The sequence below is a fragment of the Halichoerus grypus genome, chromosome 12 (genome assembly GCF_964656455.1).
Source record: "Halichoerus grypus chromosome 12, mHalGry1.hap1.1, whole genome shotgun sequence".
NCBI lineage: Eukaryota > Metazoa > Chordata > Mammalia > Carnivora > Phocidae > Halichoerus > Halichoerus grypus.
In genome coordinates this window covers 93,797,776-93,819,852 of record NC_135723.1, presented here as the reverse complement: position 1 = coordinate 93,819,852, position 22,077 = coordinate 93,797,776, and the positions used below count along the sequence as shown (strand labels likewise).

At 42.5% G+C, this 22,077-nt stretch overlaps 1 protein-coding gene across 11 annotated transcripts in view; it reads right to left on the bottom strand.

Annotated features, from left to right (window-relative positions):
* The window catches only part of AGK (acylglycerol kinase), a 109,678-nt gene that overhangs the window by 49,727 nt on the left and 37,874 nt on the right, over nucleotides 1–22,077 (bottom strand). For 6 of the 11 annotated variants that reach the window (XM_036111343.2, XM_036111345.2, XM_078059653.1 and 3 more), the window contains 2 exons: nucleotides 4,055–4,094; nucleotides 1,150–1,229 (listed from right to left, as the gene is read on the bottom strand). In XM_036111343.2, the coding sequence (XP_035967236.1) occupies nucleotides 1,150–1,229; nucleotides 4,055–4,094 (120 nt within the window). Of the gene's footprint in view, nucleotides 1–1,149; nucleotides 1,230–4,054; nucleotides 4,095–21,796; nucleotides 21,976–22,077 lie in introns of all 11 variants that reach the window. The other 5 variants (XM_036111342.2, XM_078059649.1, XM_036111341.2 and 2 more) reach the window with 1 other exon arrangement.

Genomic DNA, 22,077 nt, shown 5'->3' with positions numbered 1-22,077 from the left:
ATAAAAGATATCACTCCCCTCCCCACCCCACACAACCTTTTCATTCTTACTATTTTTAAAAAATAATTTTAAGTTTTAAATGATTTCTTCTAAAAACCTTCAACAAGGTCTTTTTTATTCACCTCTCCAACTGAATGAGAACTGCAACGAACATTGAAACAAATTTTTTTTGCTTAAGGTACTTTTTTAAAAATTTATAGACTTTATTTTTTAGAGCAGTTTTTAAGTTCAAAGTAAAAATGAGTGGAAAACAGAATTTCCATGGGCCCTCTGCCCCGTTACACACACAGCCTCCCCCACTTTCAACATCCTGCACCAGGGTGGGACCTTTGTTACAATAAATGAACAGATATACGTGATTATCAACCAAAGTCCCAACTATTCTTCACACCTGAATTCCCACAATTCCCTCACACAACTCTTCCAGGTCAGCTAAACCAGGTCACAGACTGGCCTGCAATATAGCAAGGGACATAACTAGTTACCCCTGTGGCTAGGCCCCCGCTGCCTCGAGCTATTTCCTCAGTCAGGAAGATTGAGTGTTCTCCCTCTGCTGACCTCCAAGACTTAGCTCAAGGTTCATTCCTTTTAGAATGTTTCTGATTTCACAAGCCCACAATGTTCCTGGCCATTGTGGAACATCCTGGAACAGAGAAGTCCCAATCATTTACATCACAACAGCAGGAACTATCCCCAAGCAGGTAAGACTCACTTGAGAGTATTAATTCTGGGATTTTTTTTTTTTTAAGATTTATTTATTTTAGGGGGGAGCAGAGGGAGAGAGCAAGAATCCTGAAGCCGACTCCCCACTAAGTGCAGAACCCAACAACAGGGCTCAATCCCAGCACCCTGAGATCACGACCTGAGCCGAAACCAAGAGTTGGCCGCCCAACTGACTGAGCCACCCAGGCACCCCTAATTCTGGGATTTTTATTAAATTTCAATTAGACAAGTTTGCCAAGCATCAGTTAGCTTTACAGTTATAGCTCATTAACCGCTATTTCTCCATTACAAATTAATCTCATTGCTAGACGAGTAGGGAACCTACTTCTTCCAATTCTACACAGTCCAACTAGCTTCCTGATATTCTGTGACATTCCCGCCCCCCGCAGGAAAATTGAGTATGTGACAAATCACAAACTGAACTACCCTCTGCAAGCTGCAGGATTGAGAAAAACCGTCGCCTTCTTCACTTGTGCATTGGGAGGAATGAGTTGATTGCCAAACACCTAAAAAGGAAAAAAGGAAAGTTTTAAGCAAATATCCTTTATTGAGTTAGCGATTATATATATTCTTTCATTCCAAAGGAATTTACTTCCAGGAGACATGGTACCTACTCTGGGGGGAAAAATGTTCTTTCATGATTTCATATTGACAAAAATACCATGAACAACAACCAAGTGTACCATTATTTAATGACAATCAGCTAAATTTTGTAAAAAAACAAAAAAACAAAACAAAACAAAAAAAACCCTGGTTCAACTACTAGAGGTAAGTAACTTTTCTTTTCTAAGATGTGGCTAGGTTTATTAAAAACACATAACCAGCAAGGCCACAGTCTATCAGAAGTAAAGTTTAATCCACCTGCCCATAGTCTTCAGAGTATAATCTTTTTCTCCTTCAATTTATTACTAAAGCTTATTCATAAAGAACTTTTGTGATACCAATTAATCTTCATATTTTCATACATGTAAAAAAATAAACTTAATAGTCTATTTGCCTCCTCCTCTTTGCAACCTTCTATAACTTGATAACTAAATAGCATCAACTAGGGGATTAAGGAATGCACTTGTGATGAGCAATGGGTGTATGTAAGTGATGAATCACTACATTCTACTCCTGAAACCAATCTACCATATATGTTAACTAACTAGACTTTAAATAAAAACTTGAAATAAGAACAATAATAATAAATAGCATCAACTGACAAGGAAAAGAAATATAATTAATATTTACTAACCACCTAGTATTTGCCGCTGTCCTACACATTATTCTTAGCTCTCAGAAACTTAGGACGTATTAAATGTTCTCATTTTAATAGTTCAGAAAACCAAGATGCAGAAAGATTAAGTCAAAGTCCCACAGTTAATAAATTACAAGCCTAGAATTTACATCTAACTCCAAAACCCCAACTTCTACTCTGTCAGCTCTGAACAGCAGATAAAGGAAGAGGCAGAGTTCGGAGGCACGCAGAACCAGATGTGCAGCCTCAAAATAAGAACATGAGCTAATGCTATTCCACCTGGACTGAAGAAGACCACCAACAAAAATGAGGAGAACACCAGAGTCAAAATGTTGAGTCTTTGTTGGTGGGGATCAGGTCTGGGCCAAGGAGGCAGAATTCAGGTATGGAAGCACAAAGTAAAGACAGGAGAAAAATGAGTTACACCAAGATTTTTATTAAGTGACCACCACCTCCCTGACAGTCCACCAGGGAGCCGTTCTCTCCATGGTCTATTTCTTGCTTTAAAACAAAACAAAAACAAAAAATACACTTTTTCTGAATGCTTCAGAAAGAAATATTGTTTCCTGAATTCGACCTTAATATTCTGCTGCCAAATCTCCAAACATTGTAATGCGTTCTTTTTCTATCCATAGTTTTTCTGGAATGTGGCCAGAAATTACTCAGCCAGTTTCTCCGGCCTACCAGACTCCAGATCTACAGTTCCAGATTATTCTTTGTCTTAGTTTCTTACCTACCTGCAACTCCAGGCGCAGGTTTACGGTGCGTTAAGGAGTTTGTGTAAGACAACAGTGAGTTGAGATTATGTGAGATTAAAAAAATCACTCTTTCAAGAATTTAGACTCTAAAGGGAAGCCATAAACAGGAAAAGTAACTGGAGTAGGCTCTAAGGATGAATTTGCTTCTGTTTGCCAGATGGAAGGAGCTCCCTGGGTGCTGGGAAGGAACGAACTCCAGCGGTGGGAAGAGGTAAATAGGAGAATGAGCAGCGACTAGAGGAAGAGTCTCTGAGAAAGGATGAGACGGCATTCAGCGCAGAGGGGGATGAGGCATTTTGCTTCAACAAGAAAGAGGACCCTGTGACCACCCTTCCTTTGGGAGACCAAGAAAAGGCTCCCCTCCCAAGCTTTTCTATTTGCTAATGGAAAATTAGCTCAGGGTGGGGAATCACCTCACCTTGGGGTGGGGATCATTCATTTTCAAAACAGCAGAGCCATAGAGATAAAACAAAAGAGTAATCAAATTCTTAAAACACAGTTTTAGAACACTTAGATCACCACCAAAGAGAGGAATGTATTAATACGATCTATTGTCATTGTCGTCCGTGAAAACATTTCGGTAACAAACATGAGGTCTGCCACCCACCTCCTTCCACTAAATACATCATACCTTTGTCATTTTTTACTTCAGTTTCTTTTTTTGGTATTTCTGATATCATAAGCTTAAACGACATACAACAAAAAGGCAACTCAGTCAGGGAAATTCACCTGCAAGGCATAACATACAAACTTGGAAGGGAGGGAAGAACAAAAAGGTGGTCTTGAACTCCAAAGGATTTATAATTTAACAAGAATACCGCCAGATAGGATTATTTAAGTGCAGTATCATGGGCCTGGAGAACAATGCACACATGGTATGAATCAGCTGTGCTAAACAGACAGGCTTTAAAAATATGAATCAAGGGCTTTAAAGAAGATTTGACTTTAAGGGGTAACACCTGTCTTGAACAGAAATCCTTGGGGGTTATTTGGATCAGGGAAGATTCAGGGCTTAGCACGATCTTTAAGGACAACCACAGACAGGAACAAATTCCCAGAGCTCCAACCAGCCCATGTATGTGTTCTTAGGACTAATCCAGAAGTAAACAAGTCTAAAGGGGTGGGCGTTAGAACTGCTCTTCACCAGATGGTTAACTTCCTCCCGCTCTGTTCCAAGCTGGCTCTCGGCCTAACTCATCATCCCCTGATAGTAGGGGAAAAAAATCCACACTGCACCGATGCAAGGCACCGTGCTGGTCCCCTGGAATAGCCCGAGTTTTCTGCACAACGGAGATAAAGCAGGTTTTAATTTTAGCACATTAAATAATATTACCTGAGCTTCTTGACAGGCTGCTCTCCTTAGCAGGTTGTCACTATCAAAGTAAAGAGAATGAACATCAGCTTTAATAAGCAGGTTACGATCCAAACAAATAAAACTTTTTTTTCTTTTTTAAATATGCACAACTCTTTCCTATAAAACACCCAAGTGAAAGTTTCTTAAAGACCTGTGACACATTATGAGCACATGTGAAAAGTACTTTCTCTGAGTGAAATCCTGTGTTAAGTATGTCCATAGAATGGTAGGCAAAAGACCCCCTCCCTCCAAGATGTCTACATCCTCATTCCCAGAACATGAAAATATATTACCTTAGGTGGCAAAGGGGGTTTAACGGATGTGATTAAGTTTAGGATCCGGAGATGGGAAGATAATCCTGGATTATGCAGGGGAGCCTAATCTCATCACAAGGGTCCTTAAAAGCACAGAAAATTTTCCTGGCTGTGATCAGCAGCAAATGTGACTGTGGAGAAAGGGTCAGAAAGGTGCAAGCTTGCTGGCGCTCAACACGGGAGGAGGCCACAAGTCAAGGAATGCAGGTACCCTCTAGAAGCTGGAAAAGCAAGGAAATGCTTCTCCTCTAGAGCCTCCAGAAGGAATGCAGTCCTTGTTGACACCCTGACTTTAGTGCAGTAAGACCTGTGTTGGACTTGTAACCCACAGAACTGTAAGATAATAGATGTGTGTTGTGTGAAATCACGAAGTTTGTGGTAATTTGTTAGCGCAGCAACAGAAGATTAATGCACATATCCTGCATCTGTCTTATCCAGTGGAAATTACTCAGTTTGTTTGCCAGAAATAAATTTGATGTTTAGTTGCTTTTGCTACTGTGTTAGCTCTTATTTTTTATATCTCTGTCAGACATTCAATTACTGCACAAGTGGGAAATTTTGGCATGAGGTGAAACTTTGGCTTGCAAAAATGAAAACATTCTATCAGAAAAATGTTCATCTATGTAACATAAAGGTTCCTAAAATGTGTTTATGCCATTTATACCGTAAGAGCACCTTAAATGGCTGATTGCCCACCAGGCGCCAGAATCTTCTCGTTGAGTCAACTCTAATGCAAGTTGCTGGCATTGCTAAGATAGTAACTTCAACCTGGTTAACAACAGTTAAAACACTCAGCCAATAAACAATTTATAGCAAAGAACTAAAAAGAGAAAAGGTTCTTTCACTTAAATTCTTTCTTAAAAAAAAAATCTCTTCCTAGACCTTCCTTCTAACATTGAAGACCTTGAATTTTGCATTTTTACAGTTATTCAAAACCTAATTTTGATAGTTAAGTCTGAACTAAAAGAGATTAAACAACTTTTGCTTTTTACACAGCTGCTGTCCAAGGCTACACAATGATTTTCCTTCCACAGCCAGGCTGGAGAACAACCTCTAGATGTCAAAAAGCAGTCGGGTTTAGCAAGAAAGCACCATGCGTGGGGAAAGAGCAATGCTGCCTGTCTGTGGGTATTTACTCAAAGAATACAAAACCCCTTAATTTGAAGGGATATGTACACCCCTATGTTTATAGCAGCATTTTCTACAAGATCCAAATTATGGAAGCAGCCCAAGTGTCCACTGACTGATGAATGGACAAAGATGTGGGGTGTATACACACACACACACACACACACACACAGGAATATTATTCAGCCATAAAAAAGAGTGAAATCTTGCCATTTGCAAGGACATGGATGGAGCTAGAGAGTATAATGCTAAGTGAGATAAGTCAGTCAGGGAAAGACAAACACCATATGATTTCATTCATATGTGGAATTTAAGAAACAAAACAAGCAAAGGGAAAGAAAAAGAAATTAAGAAACAGACTCTTAACTAGCGAGAACAAACTGATGGTTACCAGAGGGGAGGTGGGTAAAATCAGTGATGGGGCTGAGAGAGGGCACTTGTGATGAGCACTGGGTGATGCATGGAAGTGTTGAATCACTCTATTGTACACCTGAAACTAAATGAACACTGTATGTTAACTATACTGGAATTAAAATTTAATTTAAAAAATACCGCCCATCTGAAACCTAAGAACATGTTCAATTAAAATTACAACACCATACCTCAAAAGTGCATGCTGTTCTATAATAAACATTTTAGGAGGACTAATCCCTTGGAAGTCTAGTCCACAAGGCACCTTAATTGCCAGGCTCAGTCCCCACTTACTTGAGTGATATTGCCCCACTATTCCCCCTTGGCAAAAGGTAGGTGCATGAGCTTCTCTCCCTTCCCCCATGCAAGACTCACGAATATTCACGTTTTGCTCTCCTACCCAAATGCTCTCAGGGAATCATCCTAATAGCAACGATTATATAGATCTTACACACGTACATACAAGATGAGGTCAATTCAAGGTATAGAATAGTCAAATATTTAAAAATAATATGTCAACAACCCTTTATAGTTGACTCTGACACCTCCCATTCATGACCTCTATACAATGATGAGGTAAGATACTAAACCCTTAGCAACCGCTAGATCACCAAATAAACCTGCGCTCCTTGTAGTAACCCGAGCATTGTCACTGGATCCCCCTGGATTGGGCTAATCCTCAGTCCAGCTTCCACACTAGCCCTGAGGGGGGTATCACTACCACCACACAGAACCACACAGAACTGTGCTCCTCCAAACACCGATTATTTTTTTCCTACAGATAGAATAACCTGTGCCTCCGATCTCTTCTGTGATGAACGCATCCTACAGACTGTTCTGTACGAGCTCTCCACACTACTATAAAGGCTGTATAGACTATAAAGGCCTGTACATCCCTGTCCATTTCCCCCCGCTGGCTCCTCCCGTCCCACTAGGGGCAGGCCTCTGAAGGTGCCAGGATCCTCGGGGTCATCAGTAAGATACCATCTTCCTTACCGCATTTCAGCCACATGGATTCCTGTGGGCCTAGATGAAAAGAGAATGGCCCCAAATACAAACAAGAATACAGCACCTTGGATCACAGTTTCCTAAATTCTTTTTTGCTAGTAGTAAAATTTTCAATGTTAACTTGTGATTAAGTATATGATTAAAGACCTCAGTTCTCTTGAGCTTGCTAATACTGCTTGATTTATCAGAGTGCTATTCAAAAATCAAAAGATTTTATAATTATTTCCCTGGATTTTAATGTGCCAGACGGAATATGCTGTCAATGCCACCTGTGAGAAAGCTAGAATAGGTACCAATTTAAATACTATGAAAGAAAATCTCATCATAACCATACTTAATCTTTTTAAATATCAAAAATGGTATTAACCATCTTGATTTTGCTCTCTGAACCAAGCTGTTTCTAAAAATCAAACATGTCCTCAAAGAAAAAAGATTTCTCCCATTGATATATTCTGATCATCGATAGCCAGCTCTGAAAACTATTTCAAAAAAGAAATTCCAAAAATGTTCCAGGAAAGGCATGTTTATCGGAATAAAAGAAAATAACTTGAAATTCATGGAGCAATCCCACGTGCCAGATACTACAGCACCTGTTTTCACAAACCTTTAACCTTTGTAACAACCTTGCAAGACAGACATTATATTCTCATCTTATGTATGAAGAAGTTAAGACTCAGAGAAGGAACGGACTTGCCCAAGATCACCGTGTTACTAAACAGTAGACTGGAATTCCAACCCATGCCAACCTGACTCTAAAATAAATGCTTTAATCCTTTTTCTTAACTTCAGACAACATTGAATGCACAATACTCATTAGTATATAGATTTTATAGCACATTCATTAATCACATTACTTCCTAATTCCATCTAATTTTTAAAATTTACATCCATAGTGTTTTTTTTATAAGTTCTAGTGTGATAAAGCTCCCAAAAGTAGCGGGTGAAATCAACTCACTTAACACAAAGTGCTGGGTATGGTTCAATGACCCAGATTTGGTCCTGACCTGAAGCAGCTTCAGATCGAGTGGCAAAGAACAGCTCTTGGCAAGTATCGGTGATAAAGTAAGAGACCTGTTTCTTGATAAAGGACGTGCCAGGCACTGTGCTAGGTGTGGATATACTGGTGAATAAGCCCAGCACTCCCCACCCTCACGAAGTTTACAGTTTAGAAGGGAAGAAAGACAATTCAACAGTGGTAACGTGACATGACTCTTATATGCTCCATAACAGGGGCCCATTTAGGAATATCTAACCTAGTCTTGGCGGAATTAGAGAAGGGTTTTTACAGGAAGTGACACTGCAGTGTAGATCTAGGGGAGAAATAAAAAGTAGCAGGGCAAAAACAGGGAGGGGAACACAGGCAAAGGAAATAGCCTGTCAAAGCCTGAGAGTACGAGGCCAGCCAACCTTGGAAACGGAAAGTAGTTCAGGACAGCTGGAGGTGGCCTGCCATGGGAGGAGCCCCAAAAGAGGAGGATAGGCACCAGCCAGACCCCAGCGGACTTTGAAGCTATTTAAGGAATTGGGACCTGACCCTTAGGGCCATAAGAAGCCATGAGAGGGGCGCCTGGGAGGCTCAGTCGTTGGGCGTCTGCTTTCGGCTCAGGTCATGATCCCAGGGTCCTGGGATCGAGCCCCGCATTGGGCTCCCTGCTCAGTGGGGGGCCTGCTTCTCTCTCTCCCACTCCCCCGTTTGTGTTCCCTCTCTCCCTTTCTCTGTCAAAGAATAGATAAAAATCTTAAAAAAAAAAAAAAAAAAAAAGCCATGAGAGAGTTTCAGGAAGGTAAGTGAAGTGACCAGATTTACACATTAGAAGGATCATTCTAGTTGTAGTGTGAAGTCGGCCACGGTCAGGGCAAGACGGGATCTAAGGAGACCAGAGCGGGTTCTTCAGGAACGTAAGTCAGCGATGATGACATGAGGACCCCTGGAACCAGGATCGAGGAGAGGACAGAGGCAGCTGATATTTAAGAGGCAAACTTAATGGCTGGCCTGTGGGGATTGAGGGGGTCAAAGGCAGTGTCCACATTTTTTTTTTACTGAGCCCTTGGCAGAAGGTGGTCCCACTCAGAGACGGAAGGCATAGGAGGGCGGAAGCTGGTTCAGGAGGGCGGAAGCTGGGCCTCATTCTGGATCTGCGGATCTGAGATAGCGGTGAGTGCAGGCGGAGGGGTCCAGGGGACAACGAGAAATACACGTCTGAAATTGCAGACATTGATCTTGACTAAGGACACATGTGGTAATAGTGGGCTGAGAGTGGAGCAGATTATCTACATGAGGCGGCGAGAAGCAGCAGGAAGAGATGCCCTGAGCCTTGCGACAGAGGACAGAGAACGCCAGATGAATCTCAACTACGCTGACACTGCACCTCACTTGAAAACCAAAGGAAAAATGTGTAGTGGGGCGCCTGGCTGGCTCAGTCAGTGCAGCATGCGACACTTGATCTTGGGGTTGTGAATTCAAGCCTCACGTTGGGTGCAGAGATTACTTAAAAAAAAAAATCTTTAAAAAAAAATAAAGGAAAAGAAAAATGTGATGGATAACTCAGGAAAGAGGTTAAGAACCACTTCCTTATTCTCCATCATGCCCTCGATGCTGCCCCACTCTCGGCAAGCTGCACATTTTGCTCTTTCTAGAGCACACAACGAGCTTTACCCCTGCAGGGATTTGATTGTTCTACCCCCTCTCCCTTTTAAAAACTAGAAGGCCAAGCACAACCCCACCCACCCCTTTACCCCACCACACCCAGAACTGCTTGTCTTCTCTTTCTTCCTTCATTATAATAGCCTTGAATTCATGGATAATTCACCATTTTCTCTTCCACAGCACACAGGAGACTCTTGTAGATAAAAGGTATTCAATAAATAACTGTTTAATAAGTAAGTGGCAAATGTTTAAACAGGAGAGATTGACTCACCGTGCTCACAGGCAGGCTTTGTCCTGCAGGGAAAAACTGAAGGTGATTCTTTTTAGGAGTATTTGGCATTCTCGAGCCCACAGATCGCCTGGGATAGTTCTTCACTGTGATTACCGCCAAAGGGCAAGAGGAGAAATCGCTGTGGCACAGCGGAGGATGAAGAGTTAGAACAGTCATGGAAATCTGACCAGATCAAGACCCACGGCCGTGCGTGTGCGGGTGTGTGCGTGCGTGCGTGTGTTCAGGGGACAGGGTAATGGAACTAGAACCATCTAAAAAGCTAAATGAGGAACTCCTTTTGGTACACGAGGAAGCCCCACAAGAACCGTCCCAGTGGTTGAGTCTGGTATCAGAGAAATTCTAGATTGCTAATGGGGCAAGAATCTGAAAGTGAACCTAAGACCAAAAAAAAAAAAAAGTACTGTTTATAAATTCCAAGATTTGGTCCTCACCTGAAAAAGGTCTTTCTACTACATCATGCTGCCTCCCAAGAGAATTGAACTTTAACACAATTTAAAACATAGTCACATCAAAAAAGGTCCCGAAGATCTACCTGCTCAGTACTAAAATACAGGTTCTTTGACAGAAACCAGAAGATTCTGGATTAGAAAATGAAAAAATTTGCTGATGTCACTCTGCCTGAGGCTTTAGAAGAATATGAATATGGCTGCTACCACAGGAAATGGGACGCTCACAATTTATTCTGAGCCATAAAGGTCTTATTTATTACTTTAGGACTGCAAAATAAGATAAGTTGTTATTTCAATAACAACTTTACACGGAAAGAAAAAAATCATATTGATCCATCCTATTTCCCAAAAAAGATATTTCCCACTACAGTCTAGAGGCAAATTGTACAGCAATTTCTACCACCGGCTTTTCCCGTGGTGCCTGCAAACCCAGTTTCTGCTTTACGCAAAACGGATTTCAAGTTCAGATGTTTATAACAACTACTTCAACTTCTCCGAGCTTCCTAGAATAACTAATCATGAGATTGCCAGTGGCGGGGTCCCCAGATTATCTGTATAATAGCCTGGATGGAGTGGCAACAGAAGCACAGACAGAACAGAACCTTAGAGAAGCGATTCTCTTGTGTGCAGAGTGGGGGAGCTTTGCCAAGTACACATCGCCCCCACCCACCCCACACCCCAACTCCCCACCCAAACACAAACAGGCTGCCACAGTGAGGAGCGTCACACATGGGACCATACTGCTCATCTCTGCCCGAGAAAAAGACCTGTCACCAAGCAGGAAGACAGGCAGCCTGCTGAAGAACATGCTGGATCTCCTGGGCCTAAAGAATGCACAGTCAAGAGAAGTAAATGGGTAGAATGCTAGGTCACAAACTCCAGGAAAACAATAAAGGCATTAATGACTTTGAAAAGGATTTTAGGGCCTTCTGGTCTGGTCCTTCCACTTAACCAGAGGATGATGTTCTTTCTTGTTCTCCCGGCCTCCCCATGATGTGGTACCTGCTACTTCAGAAATTTGTTTCTTCTTACCTCTCCCAACCACATGAGATAAAGAAGTTCCCTAATGTCAGGAAAGTATCAAGGGTCAAGAAGAAATCCTACTGATAACCATATATTAAGTGGTGACTGTCTTCAGTTCAATGCCCCTTAGGGTGCATAAAAGGAGAGAGAAAATAAGGGCTCAGACAAGCAATCCCTGGCATTAAAATTCTGTCATCCCTGTTGCCACTGGTGAAGTTTAGCAAAGGAAAAACAAAGTTAAGTCTACCATCAAGTGTAAAGGACAAGTGTATCGCACCACTTCTGTCTGGGCTAGTGAAAAGTACACCACACTTGCGTTCAGCAATCTTGAGGTCAAATGGTACCTCTGGATGGATTTCTTTACTTGGTGGTATATTCAACAGTATACAAGGATCAACATTTTTCTTTTTTTAACATTTTCAGTACCAATATAAAGCAAACCAAAGGCATTTTCCCCAGACTGTATTTACTAAAACAGTAAAAAAAAGGAAGGAGGAAGGGCATCAGTCACTCGAGTCCACAGTGAACAAGAATGGATAACTCAGCACTGAAATTAAAAATCTAGTGAAAATAGCTACTCTCATAAGTTATACACAAGGGACTCTCATCTACTCACACAGATAAAGGGAAGACAGAAAACAGACTGCACTGAGGTTCCATCAGCTATTCGAGAAGGAAGCACAGGGAGAGTCTCTTCTCTCTCTCCAGGCCTACCAGCTGTTCTCTATAAACCACGGGCATAGGGACGCCCGGGTGGCTCAGTCGTTAAGCATCTGCCTTTGGCTCAGGTCATGATCCCAGGGTGCTGGGATCGAGCCCCGCATCAGGCTCCCTGCTCGGCGCGGAGCCTGCTTCTCCCTCTCCTTCTACTCCTCCTCCTGTTTGTGCTCTCTCACTCTCTCTGTCAAATAAATAAATAAAATCTTAAAAAAAAAAAAAAAAAACCACGGGCATAAAGGGGTATTTATTCTGGGCTCTAGGACGCGGGACAGACCTTCTGACTTAGCAACTCATAAACTAGTCAGCGACTATGGTCGGTGTTCCTGCTATGCCACGACATGCACTGAGATGTCAGGGGCTACCTAGACAGGGGTTAGTTTCAGCATCAGCAACGACTGTTCTGTCCGCAGTGCCTGGAGCAGCTAATACCACGGACAGAAACAGCCCTAAAAATTAGGTGAAATCAACAAAATTTAAATACACCTCCTGCCCTTCCAGCTCAGTCCTCCCTAGCCCATCCACCACCATAAACATATGGGAAAGAATACAGATTTTTTTTTTTTTAAGAAATGTTTTCCAAATAAAATGACAAAAGAGCCAAAAGGAAAGGGAATATAATTAAACTTCATTGCACTTAAAAAAAAAGAAAGAAAAGTTCTATTCCCTATCAAATCTGAGCTGACAGGCATGTTATTTAATTGCCCGTAAATGAGCTTCTTTAAATAGCACCTATTAATACCCCAAACTTTAGCATCAGCTTGTGCAGAGAGAAAAGAGAGAGAGAGAACACTGAAATGGCTGAAAAGCAATACGAACTGCTTTCTTAAAACCACAACCAGAATGTGAAATGAGGAAAAGCCGTTGAGGGGAAAAGCCCTCCCTACCTTCCGCCCGTGCTGAACCAGCCAGGCCCTAGACCACCAATTGCAAAGTCAGAAGCTAGTCCAAACTGATGTCAAGGTAAAACATCTGCTTTGTCAGAACCCCCGAGATACTGAAAGATGAAGCCCAGGACATCACTGAAACCATAATCTGTACCAAAAGAAATAACACAGGTCCAGTCAAGTGTGGCTCATGCATAATTTACCCCTGGAATCTAACACATCTCCCCCTGGATATGCTGTCAGGGTCTCAAACCCAACATAGCTAAAAGGGAAAAGAATAATACCTCCTCCTTAAACCAATTCTCCCTGGCGACTTGCCTCTTTCTGTATCACCAATTATCCTAGTCTTGAAACCAAAAAATGACTTCTCTTCCCCTCCTTCAACCAAACAGCCAGTCCATTATCTAATGTTAGTAACAGCTAACATTTATTGAGGGTAAGCCATGAGCCGGGCATCGTACCAGGTACCAGCACATGCATCAGCTCACTTCATCCTTACACCTAACCTGCTAAACACATCTCCTTATCCCCATCACCCCAGAAGGAGACCGAGGTGCATTAAGGGGCTTGATAAAGGTTGCATAGCTAATAAGCAGCAAAATGCAAACCACACACAAGTCTATCTGCCTACAGCACTCATGCCCAGGTATTAAACTGTCAAGCCTCACTGCACCCATTTAGTTTTCCACTCCCAATGCCACCACTCTGGTCTGGCCTCTCTTAGCTTCTATGTACGTACGTACACACACACACACACACACACACCCCAAGCCTTCCCATGCCCTCCACTCCAGGGTCTCTTGCCCAAGGGATCCAGACTAAGCTTCCTGAGCCCAGCTTTGTTCATGACAAGCTCCTCTCCTTAAACATCTTCACCGAGTCTCCACTGCTCACCAAATACTACAAACGGCCTACAAAGACTTCCACAATTGGGCTTTTCCACCCATTCTACTAAAAAAAAATCTAACTGTAGCCTATACTGAAGTCAAATTCTTTGCCAATCTCCAAAAATACACTGTGCATTTCCATTTTCTGCCTATGCTCAAGTCATTAATATCGCCTAGCATGCTGTCCCACTCACTGAAGGCCCAACTCAAAACACGTAGTTGTTATGATGCTTTCTCCGATAAGGATACAAAAGCCAGAAGAGGAAAAGAAGCACTACTTCTGATGGAACGCTTTCTTTATGCCTGGCCCTATTCTAAGAAAAATCGGCATGACAACCTGAGGAGATGCTTCTACAACCATCTCCAGTTTACGAAGAGTTGAAGCATACCCATGTTGCATAGCTGCCAGGTGTAAAGTCAACATTCTAACCCGTATGGTCGCCCCTCCTCTTAACCGTGTGGCTCTAGCAACTCTCAGAAGTGACCATCTTGACTTTCTAATGGATGGACTAAGCCAATCGCCTCTGAATGCACCGATCAACCTTAATATCCCCCCAAACAGGACAACTCAACACCACGTACTTTCTGACGTGATACAATAAGAAATCCACAACACATGGGGCGCCTGGGTGGTGCAGTCGGTTAAGCATCTGTTGATTTCGGCTCAGGTCATGGTCTCAGAGTCGTGGGATCGCACCCCGCATTGGCCTCTGCACTGAGCACAGAGTGTGCTTGAGATTCTCTCTGCCTCTCTCTCTGCCCCTCCCCCAGCTTGCTTGCACACATCTAAAATAATATATTAAAAAAAATCTGTAACACATGTATGAAACATTCTTGCACCAAAAAATTAAACCTAAATCTAATTATGCCCCCAGAGCAGGGCTCCTCAAACTTCAGTAGACACACAAATCCCCTGGGGATCTGGTTAAATGCACATTCTGACTCAGCACGTCTGGGGTGGGGCAGAGATGCTGCATCTCTAATCTGTTCCCAGGAGTAACTGTGTTGCGGGGCCACAGCAAAGCTCTAGCATCTGGGTCTGATCACCAGTTTACAAGACACAGGATCAGATTAAACAACTCAGGGCCAAGGCTACAAAGAGGAGAGGGAGGCACTTGTCTCGGATGCAAAATTTAGGCCAAAAAACACAATGGAGACAAATATTTTAATACAATAATGTTAAAAATCAAAATGAATGCAAAAGACCCATGATGAACACAGTATCGCAATTTTAATTGGAGAACCAGGAGCACTGATTTTTCTTTTTGCCTCAGGCTATAGGACTCTGCACAGCACTGATCAGTGTTAAGTTATCCACCAAACCTGAGTATGAAAAATTCTCCAGGGCAAATGTAGACCTGCCAGGTTTTGAAAATAAACACTGTGGAAGCAGGAGGAGGTTAGAGTTTGTGAGACTTAAGAGACAGGCACTAAATGCTTTGTGGGAAAACTTGTTTTGATACTGATTTGAACAAAACCATAAAACAAAGAATTTGGGGATAATAGGTAAAATATAAACAGGCTATATATTAGAGGACATGAAAGATTTTTAATTTTGTTAGGTTCATCATAATGGCATGATTTTTTTAAGTCCTTACTTATTAAAGATAAGGTACTGAAGTATAAATGCTATAAGCTAGAATTTCTGGAATCTATTCTAAAATATTCCAGAAAAAAAAAAGTAGAGAAATGAGAGTAGTAAAATGTTGATATTTATTGAAGCTAGGTGATGACACATGGGGATTAATTATCCTATTCTAATTTTTGTATGATTAAAATTTCCATAATAAAAAAAAACTTTAAAGTAATCCTTTTTGGGGGGGGGGTGGCGCCTGGGTGGCTCAGATGGTTAAGCGTCTGTCTTCGGCTCAGGTCATAATCTCAGGGTCCTGGGATCAAGTCCCGCATCGGGCTCCTTGCTTAGCAAGGAGCCTGCTTCTCCCTCTGCCTGCCACTCCCCCTGCTTGTACTCTCCCTCTCTCTCTCTCTGGCAAATAAATAAAATCTTTTTTAAAAAATAAAAATAATCCTTTTTTTCCTTAGGCACCCCTAACATTTACTTTGTACCCTCAAACAGGACATAGCACAGAGTGCCTCACACATCTGTAATAAAAGTAACTGTTTTAATCTGTGCCAGGAGCTGTGATTCTATCTCCTAAGTGTCACAATAAGGCTGTCAGATACTATAGGACAAATAAAGTGCAGTTTAACAGGCTGGAATAATCTGCCCAAAGTCACACATCCAGCAAGTGACAAACAGAAGGCTCGGATCCAGACCCGGCTGGCTCAGAAGCCCAGATTTGAAGCACTATGTCATAGTATCTGTCTTACACCCTAAGGGGCTTACGGCAGAAGACAACCTCGGCTTACGGTTCTTCATTGTTCTCATGCTCCCTTAGACACAGAAGCCATTTTGAGATGTTAACATGAGGACCACCTGGTTTGGAATCACAGCTCTAGTACTTATTAGCTGTGTGACCCTGGGCAAATTACTTAATCTTGCTGTCCCTCAGTTTCTTCATCTGTATAGGGCTATTAATCTCATGCCAGTAGGAGATTAATAACCATCTCAAAGTTGTTCGGAAGTTAAAATGAGTTAATAAACGTAAAGTGCTTAGAATTTTGTCTGGTACGTGACAAACACCGATTAAGTGTTAGTGATTACTATCATTACTAAGTTCTCAATAAAACTGAATGACACTGAACACACCACCCCCCCCAGGCCAACTTTTAACCACTTAGTTTTACTTCTTCTAAGCAATTGTTTTTGGCCACAGACCTTGAAAGGTGAGCTGCCACCCAGCTTATGAAAGTTGATGTATAATAAGATTGTTTCTATATTCAGAGGGGGAAAAAACTCCAATATTAATAAAAACCTAGGGATACATGACCCAGGACCATCACTATAGTATCATATTTGCTTTGCAAGTTTCATATTGAGGGATTCATAGTGTTCACGGGATTTTAAAATCTCCAAGGAAGTATCAGGAATTCTGGCTGGGAGGCTAGATGCCCCCCAGAAATCAACAGTAGGGAGCTATGGGTCACAGGCCAAGGTGGGTGGCAGAACCAGCACCAGGGCACGGAGCCAAAGGACTCAGCCGAACGCCAGGAGCCAGAACGGAGCAAGAGCGGGGCTACTGTTAACTGCTGAGGCAAGAGTTTTAGTTGAGATGCTGGGCCAAGGCCCACACACCAAAATCACAGGGAGAGAAACCAGAGCCAGGATAAGCAAGGACAAGACTCCCCCAATGAAAGGAACAATCTGAGCTTCAATCAGATGCATAATGGCGCAGACCAAGCTAGCTGTAACTGCTTAGCCCCGCCTCTTTTGTGGTTATGCTCTGTCTTCAAACTAGACCTTCCAAGCTGTCTTGTTACACATGTAAGGTGGAATAAATAAGACTGAGATGTTATTAGACCATCTGGCAGATCTTCGCCTCCCTTCCCCACTAGCTGTCTCTCGAATCATTCACTGCTCGGTTACCAGAAGTAATTCATTTTAACTCTCAAAGTACTGAACATACAGTATATCAAATTTACTCACAATTACTAGCACTTATTGAACCGTTAGGTCTATCGGGCACTATGCTAAGAGCTTTACGGTTCCCCACTTGAGCCTTCCATGACCCAGTGAGGTACTGTTACCGTCCCTCTGTACAGTGGGCCTAAGGCTCAGGGAGCCCAAGATCACACTGCTAGGAACTAACAGTCTTGCCTGACTCCAGAGACAACTTTAAGACTACACTGCCTCCTTTCTTCTGAGCTTTTTATTAGATTCTTTGCTACTAAAACGATGAGGATGACTGCAGGTAACTGTTGGCATGATGAACTGAAGGACCTGGAACATAATCTCCCCCAGGGAGCCCAGAAAGCTCAAGGAGAGCAGTTGAAGAGGAATGAGCAATACTTAGATTCTCTTTACTTTCAGCAAACAGGGTCATTTCCTCCTCTTCAGTTGCTCTTACGAGTCCTGAGAGCAGTCCCTTCTGCTCCTGTCGACGCCTGCAACCAGCTGTGGGGAAGTTAGGTGGAGGGAAAAGTATCACAGGTTTTTTTCCCTTGAAACTGAAGGGAAGGGAGAAAAAAGGGAAAGGAATGGGAAGGGAGAAAAAAACTTACAAACATAGTAACAATGGAAAAGAGCCTGCAAATAAAATACCTGGGTCAAAAGATAAATTCAAGGCAGCAACCAAAAATGGGGCAGATAAAAATAAGTATGTGCAACTTTTTCCAATTCTGTTGCAGAAAAAACTTTTTCTTAGGAAAACCATGACCCTTATTAAAATCTTAAGAAATCAACATTAAAATACAGGCAATTGTTATTGTCATGTGAATCCTCTATCAGGAGATACTGTTTTCCTTTCAAAGGGAAGAAAAAAGTCAAATTCACATAATAAAATAATTTGTTTTTTAAAATGAGTAACATAAGAAACTATGTTCACCGGTCTTAGAAATCAAAATCAAGTAACTTAAAATTCTCGAAGTATAAGATACTAACAATTATTATATGCTTATCATCTAGACACTACTGAGCAATATAAAGGAATGAACTACAGATAAATCCAACAGCACGAATGAATCTCAAAGTCATTGGGCTGAGAGGAAGAAGCCTTACAAAAAGGAATTCATATGGGGCGCCTGGGTGGCTCAGTCAGTTATGGGTCGGCCTTTGGCTCAGGTCATGATCTCAGGGTCCTGGGATCAAGCCCCGTGTCGGGCTCCTGCCCAGTGGAGAACCTGCTTTTCCTTCTCCCTCTGCCTCTCCCCCCACTCACGTGCACACGCTCTATCTCAAATAAATAAAATCTTATTTAAAAAAAAAAATACATATTATTCCACGTATATAAAGTTCTAGAACTAACAGAAATGAATCTATGGTGGGAAAAAAAAAATCAGCACAATGGCTACCTCAGGAGGCAGGGGACAGGGACTGACCATGAAGGGACATGAAGAAAACACCTGGAGTGCTGGCAGCATTCTGTATCTTGCTAGGAATCTTGGTGACACAGGTGTACGCACCTGACAAAACTAGCCAACATACGCTTAAGATCTGTAGATTTCATTGTACGTTAACTTTATAACAAAGGGAAAAAAACACTAGAATACTGAACTCTAATTACTGATATGCATCTTCAAGTATTTAGGTGGAAGTACACAAACACCTACAAATTACTTTGAAATGCATCAAAAAGTAAGACAGGGAAGGATGGAGAGATGGACAGAACATGTAAGCAAATACAAAATCTAGAATCCAAGAATTAGATAGGCAGGTGTTTACTGTAAAATTCTTTCAATTTTGCTGTAAGTTTCAATATTTTCAGAGAATTTAGGAAAAATATACTCAGCTATTTATTACAAACAGGTAAGGAGGCTAAAAAGGGAAAGGCAGGGTGAAAGGGAGAGAACAGTAAGCAAAAAGGGAGTCTGACAAAGCTATGAACAAAGACATCCACAGAACACAGAGCAACAATCAACGACACTCAGGAAGTTTTGAAATGAGCATCTTGGTCCCTGGGCAGCATGTTCAGTTTTCACCACTAATGTATAATAAATGCTAATAAATGTGTTCTAAGGGCTTTATTCTATTGGAGCAGTTAAAACTGCAACAGGAACATAAGCGCAGAGTTCTGATAAAGTTATATGAAAGGCAGTGAAAAGGTAGTGTGTGGGACACCTGGGTGGCTCGGTCGGTAAGCGTCTGCCTTCGGCTCAGGTCAGGATCCCAGGGTCCTGGGATCAAGCCCCACATCGGGCTCCCTGCTCAGCGGGAGCCTGCTTCTCCCTCCTCCCCCTTCCCCCCTGCTCATGCTCTCTTGCACTCTAATAAATAAATAAAATCTTAAAAAAAAAAAAATGTAGTGTGTGTCATTAATACAGTGGAACTTACACACTAAAGTGAGCACTGCTCTCCAAAGTTTGTCACCAGCAAAGAAGAGACATGGGATTTCGAGTATGACTTACCTGGGTCCAAATCCCACAAGTTACTAATTTCTCTGAGCCTCAATTTCCTAATCTAGGATATGGAAATCTTACTACCTCTCTCACAGGGGGATTCTGAGGATTCACAGAGACCACACACATGGAAATAACTAATCCAGCCTCCGGGGTAAAGAGTAATTATTCAACACACTGTTGAATAACTATTGTTTTTCTTTCCTCTTCATCTAATAATGCCACCCCTGTGACACATTTTTTGAGTTACTGGCCAGGTGAAGAAGAGTAAAAGTGTTTGTGTGGGGGGTGGGAAGAACACATGCAAACATAAAGAGAAGGATAACAGGGGGCGCCTAGGTGGCTCAGTCGTTAAGTGTCTACCTTCAGCTCAGGACATGATCCCAGGGCCCTGGGATCGAGCCCCGCATGGAGCCCCGCATCGGGCTCCCTGCTTGGCGGGAGACCTGCTTCTCCCTCTCCCACTCCCCCTGCTTGTGTTCCCTCTCTCGCTGTGTCTCTGTCAAATAAATAAATAAAATCTTTGAAAAAAAAAAAAAAAAGGATAACAGAACAGGCCCCCTTTTAGAGACCTCTGGAACACAGGTCAAGCTGATGGGCAATGGAGGTGGGACGGGAAGGGACCAGGAAGAGACTAGAGAGGAAGACCAGGGAAGAATCACAAAGGGCCTTCTGTGCCAGACTGAAGAATTGGGTCTTTGTCCTCTAGGCAGTGCAGAGCCATTTACAGGTCATCTGCAGAAGGACGACATGATCTGAGTTCTCTTCTGGGAAGAATTTTCTGATGGCTGATCGTGCGATATAACTCCAGGACCACTATTTGCAGACAATGTCAAGAGAAGCAAGATAAGGACTAGAACAATATTATGACTCCAAAATCCATATCCCATACTTGAAAACAGTAGTGTGGTTATGATCACCTCAGGAGTGTTGGAATGAGCATATTGGAACCTAGGAGAGTCCAACATCAAAGGGATGAGCAGAGCAAGAAGACACCTTCCAGGTAACTAAAAAAGATGTAGTCAAAGAGAATCAAATGTGACAGAAATGGATTGAAAAGTATCCACTGAACTTGACAACCAAGAAGCTATTAATGACCTTGTCAAGAACAGGTTCAATCAAATGATGAACTAGAAATCAAATTTTACTAAGCTTGTTCTTAAGTGAAGGTAGAGATTGCAGAGGTGAGGTATGCTTTCAAGAATGGCAAAAATGGAAGGAGAGAGACAGGGCAGTAAATAAATGGACATACCAAGTTGAGAGAGGGCATGTTCAAGCCACAGGGAGTCTGACAAGTAGGAGGGAAAAGTAGGAAGGGGGAGATCAAAGATGAAGTGATGGAGGGGATAACCAACGAGGACGAACAGGATTTAGATCGGCACTGGAAGGGTGGCCTTGGGCAGGAGGATGGTGACCTCAGCCAATGAGACAGAAGGAAGAATATAAATGTGTGTGCAGCGGGGCGGGGAAGAAAGAATGTTTGAGACCTGGGGGAAAGGTAGTTGGCTGGGTAAGAAGAGATGGGGAGTGTCCCAAGAGTGTTCCATGTGTAAAGGCCCCCCAAGGCCCCCGAAACAGAACTTCATGGAAAGTGAACTTCTTCCAAAGTGACATGAACATTCCACAGGCTAAAGTGTAGAGGTGGGGAGGCTGCAGATGTATACACATGAGGCCAAGTCACACAGAGCTGAGTCTAAAAGGAACAGCAGTCTGCACTTCTTAAAAGAGCACTGTGGCAGGGGTGGGGAAAGTAGATAAGCAACAGGCAAGAGCGGATGTGAGGAGAGAACAGTTAGGATACATTTAGTAAGAATCGAGGCCAGGGATGACGGTACGGTGGTGCTGAAGGGGAGCAGGCAGAAGAAATCAAACACATTCGGAGATTTAGGAGAGGCAAAATTCGCTTAGAACGCACAGCCTGAATGTGGGAAAGGAGGATCAAGGACAAACGGGGATGATGTTCACATTTCTAGTTTGGGGAGCTAGAAAATGGTGAGTGGTACCAATCACGGAGAAGAACAGGTGTGGCAAGAAAGAGGTGATTCTCAGTCGCTGAGCTTGAGGCACTGGTGAAGCGTGCAAGTAGACAAGCAGGTGAACGCATATATAGGTCTGGAGCTCCGAAGAGGTCTTTATGGAAATGAATCTGGGATTTGCCTACGACAGCTGGAAACTGTAGGCACTGTGAGTAGAGGAGAGGACATAATGTGAGAAGACAGCCTGTGGCAGAGTCCTAGACAACCACCTCCCTCGGGCATGAGTGGAGGGGAAGAGCACGCAATGA